This window comes from Anopheles coluzzii, chromosome 3 (assembly GCF_943734685.1).
Source record: "Anopheles coluzzii chromosome 3, AcolN3, whole genome shotgun sequence".
Taxonomy (NCBI): domain Eukaryota; kingdom Metazoa; phylum Arthropoda; class Insecta; order Diptera; family Culicidae; genus Anopheles; species Anopheles coluzzii.
In genome coordinates, this window is record NC_064671.1 from 72,319,649 (window position 1) to 72,327,208 (window position 7,560).

A 7,560-nucleotide genomic window follows, 5' to 3' on the forward strand; every position below is an offset into this window, starting at 1 on the left:
AAACCAATAACTCAAGCGATACGCTAGCGATCGGTCCGAAGGGATTTGCTCGGTCACGCTCAGATCAGATCGCCCTCTGCCGGCGTCGTTGTTTCCCCCCCCCCCCTCCGCGTTTAAACGGGGCCACCTTCATGCTTTGCTCCACGCCATTCACTTGGGCATCGCTCGGGCAACAGCAGATAATTACAAAGTGTATCACATCTTCATCGGTTTGTTGAACGGCAACAAAGCTGCATGTTAAATGAACACACAAACGAAACGGACACCGTACCGAAACGGTTCTACCGGAGCATGGCATCGGGGTGAGCATGACCTGTACGAAATCGAACCATAACTTGACCGCTGTAGCATGGAAGCGGCTGGACCCGGTGGAACAAAAATAAAGATCTCAGCACACCGAAAGCCCTCCCGAACGGGGTGCTGGCCGTGGCGCTCGGCTTTTGGGCCGCGTTTCTGGATCGGAGCATCGGGCGCCCCAGCCCAGGCGGCAGTGATAATTGGTTCGTAACGGTCATCAGATATTTTTGATGTTTTAATTAACGGAAAAATCTCGCTCTCTCACACCGAAAAGCCTGGACCGAATTGATGCCTGGTCCGTCCGCACCGATTGCTGTTAGCTTTATGCTCGGGCAAAGTTCGATCACGAGCAAGCTAGAACTTCCCTATTGACCGGGCGTACCAGATAAACATTCAGGCCGTGGCGAATGAGCCCCTTAGCCGTCCGGGTGAGTGTCTAGGAATTTGATCAAACCGAGTCGGCGTTCGATTGGGGTGCGTTCGAGCGCCGTTTATGGCCATCGCTCATCGACAGACCAGGCCAAAAGCCGAACCCACTTAATCTTAATAATTAAGAGGAAACACACAGTGTGCTCCCACCGTGGACTGGATCTATGTCGAGGGCTCGGGCCACTACGGGCACAGACACACGGATTAAGGTTCTGTTTGGGTGGGGATTTGGGAAATTTTCATACAACGTGGCAGGATTTGTATGCTTTAGCAGAGTGAGGCGTCGGGCACCTTCTCCCACACTGAACAGTGTTTTAAAAGTGTTCAATGATTTATGGAAATGTTCATAGTTGCCTTAAAAGCTTAATTGAATAAATATTTTATCGCCGATTGGATGGCGAAACTGCGCGTGAAACTTTCCAGCTGCCGGACGTCGTCGGGCTGGCGGTCGGTCGGTGCAACCGTACTGGCTAGATCGACGATGCACTGGCTGCAGCAAGCTGCAGCACAGCTCCCCGCCACCCGAGCATAATTAGTGCCGAAATCGTGCCAAAGTGTGCGGGTGCGAGCCGAGAAAATTAACTACTAGCGAGCTTAATTAAGATAGGAATGATTTATTCGCTCGCCACGTAGTGTTCTGTTCCTTTGCGCTGGACGGTTCGTTTAACGTATGCTGCACGTTGTGGGGTTGTGGAGTGGGAAGAAGCAGGAAAGCTCGCTTGATGTTTTCATAATTGTTAAAAGCTTTTATCGCAAGGTGACTCATTACCGTAATACGTTCGAGTTGCTATTAAAGAGGTTGTGTAGTGTAATTATTTTGTAAACGCTTAATTGATGTGATGCAGCTCAATGAGTTACATTCAATACTATTATTATTGACGTCACTGCAATTGTTTGGGTTAAATCCGGTTCGAAGGACCATTTTGTTGAAATTCTTGAAAATGTTTAAAATTCTCAAAAACCATCTCTAATGTCTATTTTATTAACAATATAAATTATTGTATCTTTAGTTAACTTTCCATCTTAGATAATTTATGGCAAATTTGGAAAGAATAACTGTGTTAGTATGGATTTAGTTCTAACATTAACATCGATTTCTCTGGAATCAAATAGCTCCAATTGAAATGGTTTCTAATCAAATAAATTCAAATAACTAACGACATTTCCAAGAAACTGTACCGTACTTTCCATACCTCGAATTCTCTTATTAATTTTGACACACATGCATCGCAGGTCATCCCTTTCAACGTTTCAAGCTTCGGACACACATCTGAATGCGGTATGCAGTGAACGTCAGCGAATGTTTGATGAATGAATCCTGCTGCTTCTGCGGCTGCTGCAGTTGATCAAATCCAATCTGAAACTCAATGGCCACATGGTCTGATTATTCGCACATCGACCACTCGCATCACTGTTTACCGAAAGCTCCTCCCGCCCCCCCCCATCCCTCGGTGCCATCTTAACTCCACTGCAGCACGCGCGAAAGCTCATCGACCGGTTGACAGGATCGGGATTCGATTTCAATGGCACACATTCCGGTTCGGAATTGTGATTCCAATGCATGTATACAGCCCTCTCTATCTCTCTGCTTTGTTCTGATTCCTCTATAATGTCCCGGTAATTATGTTAAAAGGATAATTCGCTTATGGAAATTAGAAATTAATTAACACGTCTCACTCGGAATGGGGGGGGCAAACGCATACCGGTCAAACTACGTGCCGGCTCGTTTCATAGCCCTGCCGAACATCGCCCCAGCCGTCCACTCCACGGGAGCTTCGGTTCAGCGGCGCACCGTCTGCATATTGGCGCTATTTATCCGATCGATTTGCAGACTAATTCGCCATATGACGAAAGATTACCGCCACCCGGAAGTCAATCAACGGCGCCGGACGAAAGCCAATTCCGGCCCGATCCCCGTACATTATTGATGCGTACGGACAGGTTGCGTTTGTCCGTTTTCCGAATCCGTTCGTTCGACGTCGACGGGTTTGGGCGCAGGCACAGCGGGGTATTGGGTCAATATTTGCCAAACTCATGTGTGTGTGTATGCGTGTCTGCTATCCTTGAAGATGGTCAAACAGTGGTGATCAAGGGGGAAAGGTAAAGCTTCTTAAGCGCCAAGCCCTTTTTGAGTCCTTCCCATTAGCGGCATCGAGCGGTGGATGGTGGCTCTGGTCAGTGGCGCCATTACCGTCTAGACGAGCATTAAAGGTGTTTGAAGAGGTGTTGTCTAGCATATTGAATGAAAGGGTGATGAGATGGGATTCAAAACTTTAACTTGCATTTTCTTAGTAAATTTCACTCAAAGTATGAGCATTTACTGAGCACTCAGTGACAAATGTTCCTACTGTTACGAGGCTGAACGGATGCAAAATTAATGAGCCAACAAAAATGTTATAAAATGAATTACACGCCCTTTTGACTTTGCGGGCGTTTTTTGCTGCTCCCGTTGTGCTTCTCCTAGTGCCGCTCGAAATCTGTGAAAAATAGATCATTTTCGCTACGGTTTAGTTAGATCATAAGAAAGAAATAATACTCATTGCTTTAATGTCATTTGCTATACCCTCGTTCGTACGTTACGCAAAGCAACTGTCAAAGAAAAGGCCAACATGACCAACCGCATCATGATCATCATCATCATCATCATGATCGCCACCTCCACGCCGAGTCACCGCGATCTAGTAACAATAGCTTATGTAATGTGTGTTAGTGAAGTAGGCGAAATGATCTGTTCAAATAAAACCTTCTCTCACTAGCTCCTTTCCGCCAGCCCCCCCGCCGCAACTGAGCCGATAGAAGTACGCCTCATTTCTCCTAATGCGCGACGAAGATTTCCCTTTCACCCCCGGGTTTAGTTCCCCCGTCCTCCACGTCCGGACTAATGGGGTTTTGTGTCTTTCACTTTGCTACATTTACGTATGAAATTGACTAAATTTCATTTGGTTTTTTTAGCAGCGGCAGTGGCACAGAAGCTTAGCAAAGGTTTGGCCAATTTCTATTTCGCAGATTGAAACTGCAACGGGGCAAATACGGGGGTTTCGGAAGACAAATGCAATGGCCCCCTTTTCATTGTGCGCTGAAATGGGAGTGAAATGGTTCCACATGGGGCAGGGGAAAACCCACCCGAAGCCCGTGCACCCGAAACTAACACACCTGGACGAATTTGGGGCCCGGTGAATGAAGGCGATTCAAATTAACCTCACTTCCCGGTACACACACTCATTCTCCGTTCGATGACAAATTGTAGCTGTAGCTTGCGGTACTTCGGAGTGGGAAGTGCGTTACCAGCGAGGCCACACTTTGCCGTCCAAGGTTGTATTATAAAACGCGCCTCCGACAGCATCAAAGGCATCAGTTGCAGTTTGAGCTTTCCAGTGAACAGGTGTACAGCTTGGAAAGATGAAGGTAAGCTTGAGGGAGCTCCAAGAACATCCGGTGAGCAAAGTTAATCATTCTCAACTTGCCGGTGCGTGTTTATCCTTTTCAGTTCTTTTATATTGTTCCCTTGATGGTGGCGTTAGCCGGTGCGTCCAATGCTACTGACTCCGGCGCGAGTAAAGTAGTGGACAAGCGCAGCATCTTGGGACACTTCTTCCCGATGCACCATCATCAGTTGTCCGCTCGGGCGGACGGTCACGAAGGATTCGGTGCTCAGGGCAGTTTGCAAGAGGGTGGAAAGAACGAACATGGTCACGCCACAACACAAGGACTGGGTCACTACGAGTCCACCCATGAGGATTACCATAGCTGGAAACCATTGGATGGCTTTGGCCATTACGGTCAGCTAGGGGACGAGCATAAGTTCGGTGAGCAGTTCCACCAGGGAGGAGATCATCACAGCGTGGAGACGGAAGGCAAGCATAGCTTTGGAGGTCATCAAAGCGGTGGTCAGGGGGAGCATCATGGATTTGGGGAGTCGCACGGATTTGAAGGACATCATGGCTTTGGTGGACATCATGGCTTTGGAGGACATCAGGAGCAGTCAGCACATGAAGGTCACGGACATGGTGATTTCGGAGGACATGGTGGTCTTGGAGGACATGGTGGTCTTGGAGGACATGGTGGTCTTGGAGGACATGGAGGTCTAGGAGGACACGGTGATCTTGCAGGACATGGTGATTTTGGAGGACACGCCGCTCTCGGTGGACACGAATCCTTTGGCGATCATGGATCTTTCGGAGGACACGCCACCCTGGGAGGACACGAATCCTTTGGTGAGCATGGGTCGTTCGGCAAAGGTCACGAGAGTGCCGGTGGCCACGGAGACTTTGGAACGCATCAGGCCTTCACTCATGGAGACAACCATGGATTTGGAGGACACGAAGGATACTCGTACGGTGGACACGATCATGGCTTCGGTGGACACGATCATGGCTTCGGTGGTCATGATGATCATTCGCACGGTCAGGAAGCACATCACGGAGATGACAAGGGACATGCCATCAAGGAGTGGCACTTGGAGGGCGAGTACGAACACGACGACGATCACAAAGACCACAAAGAGCACAAGGAGCACAAGGAGCCGAAAATCAAGTACATCACCGTCACGGAACGTGTACCGGTGCCGTACAAGGTGACGGTCGAGAAGAAGGTCCTCGTCCCGATCAAGGTCCCGTTCACGGTGCACACCGAGAAGGTGGTGCCGGTGTACGTCGAGAAGAAGTTCCCGGTCGTGGTGGAGAAGCACGAGATCATCCACGTGGACAAACCGTACGAGGTGAAGGTGCCGCACAAGGTCGAGGTCCATAAGAAGGAAATCATCAAGGTGGAGAAACCGGTGCCAGTGAAGGTGGAAAAGCCCGTCCCGTACAAGGTGGAAAAGCCGTTCATCGTGCACAAGCACGTGCCGGTGAAGGTTTGGGTGAACGTGAAGAAGGAGCACCATGATTGAAGGAGCTAGTTGGCTGTTGTTCTACCCAATTGTGAACTGTCCTAGAATAAGTGCCTATCGTTACATGTTATGCAGCTTACAACGTGAGCTACTTTCAATACCTGTTAGTATTGTTGCTTTAAGTATTAACCACACAATCATATTCACATCTGACTGAAAACAATAAATATTCCCTAAGTGGAACTTTAACAATGTAACACATTTTGTATCTTTTGAAGTTCCTCGTAAACCTCTTTACATATTGGAAACAAATTTCTTGGAAGTAACATCCACGCTGATCCCCTAACTGCTGGAACAAAATCTCAGATTAATACCACATGCTGCAGGTCCTTTCAAAAAACATTCATTCTAATCCATCTCCAGCAACAGATGCTCAAACGTCTTGATCAATTAATGCATTCCTGTTCCTCGAACGCAATGCACATCGTAACTCACCCAGAGATTCCTTTCAACTCGACGGTGGTGCCTTTTTTTCACACCCTGATAACAAACCTTCAGAAATAGACCAATCCTTTAATGTGCCTACCCCAAGCAACGGTCCTTGGGAGTCGCTGCAAGAAGACTTCATTCCGACGCATCTGCCTGTTTTGCGCCTTGAAATGGAAAACGAAATGAAGCGTCTTTCCTCGAAATACGAAACCACCCAAAAACGCATCTTCTCCGTACGTTCCTATGCAACGGGCGGCACATATCGTTGTCATAATCTTTGCTGCACATTATCCACTTAACTCCTTTGGCCTCCCTAGGGACGGAAATCTGGCCGCACCGTTTCATGTGCCGCACACGGCACCCCTTTTCTGCATCGGAATATTGTCTCTCGCGCGTAGTACATACCTTCTCGGCATGTTTTACGAACCGTCCAAACCATCAATCCATCGAGTGCGTTTGCTCGTCGTGGAATCTGGTGGAATCGGATTACCTCTAGTGCGGCGATTTTTCACTCACCAGCTAATTAATAAAAATGACGTGCCGAAAAGTGAAGATCACTTTTCCCTGCGTACCGTTATACTTGTGTGTGTCGGTGCTAAAGACGTTGCCGTCGTAATTCGGTAGCGGTGCAAAAGGAAACGAGAAATCCAAAGGGGTTTGATGATTGTTTTTGAGCGTCTGGATGGTCGATTACCGAAACAAAAATAAACATCAACCCTGGTGCAAGCATGATCGAACGCCCTTAGCCCTCGGCTGGGTTTCACTTGCGTCTCGTTTCATCTGCTCGATCGGAAGGATTGTTAAGGGGGCCGACTATTTTCAACACGTGTCATTCCGGAGCGACGTGTCATTCAAAGTGAAGCTGTGCGCTCGAGTGTCGGAACGACGAAGAAAACACATTTCTTCAGGAAAACCCCGGGAGATCGACGAACCGAGCCGTGGATCTTGCCGCCTCGGAAGTTTTCGGAAGGCCATCCATCTCCAATATCGAAGGCGCTAGACGATTGCCGAAAGCACGATGCCACTCGTTTGTAACTCGCGCAGCTGTGCCGGACTCCAGCTAACAACCGTTTCCCGGCTCCGGTTGCATCTGACCCCGGGGAAGCATCGGGATTCAAATTTCTTCACGCGAAGGAGTAATGTTGCGCATTGTTTGCGCAGGGTGTTTGATGCTCTTTGCTGTTGCCATGTTTTCATTGTCCCATGCAGCGCCACTCCGAACACTTTCCACGAAAAAGCAACAAACAAAACGCAACCAACATGCAACCAGTTACAATTTACGATTCCCCAAGGACACTTTTCAAACGCGAAGGTTGCTTTTTGAACTGAAACTCTCCTGCCCCATGCCCGTCGCTGTTAAGGTCACATCCTAATTTAGCACTCTAATATCCGGGCCCTTGCGGGGATCGGCTGCAAGAGGGGGACGTGAGTGAGAAAAAGTTGTTTCACAGCGCACCCACACGTTTGCAGCGGATGGGAACGAAACGGTGCACACGGGCACGGCAGTGCATTCT

General features: G+C 48.6%; 1 protein-coding gene across 1 annotated transcript; it reads left to right on the forward strand.

Moving 5' to 3' along the window:
- The first annotated feature begins 4,073 nt into the window (after nucleotides 1–4,073).
- LOC120957089 (uncharacterized) lies at nucleotides 4,074–5,802 on the forward strand. Its single transcript, XM_040379086.2, has 2 exons — nucleotides 4,074–4,131; nucleotides 4,214–5,802. The coding sequence occupies exons 1-2, from the start codon at nucleotides 4,126–4,128 to the stop codon at nucleotides 5,615–5,617; spliced, it is 1,410 nt and encodes a 469-aa protein (XP_040235020.2). The 5' UTR covers nucleotides 4,074–4,125; the 3' UTR covers nucleotides 5,618–5,802.
- Nucleotides 5,803–7,560: the final 1,758 nt, after the last annotated feature.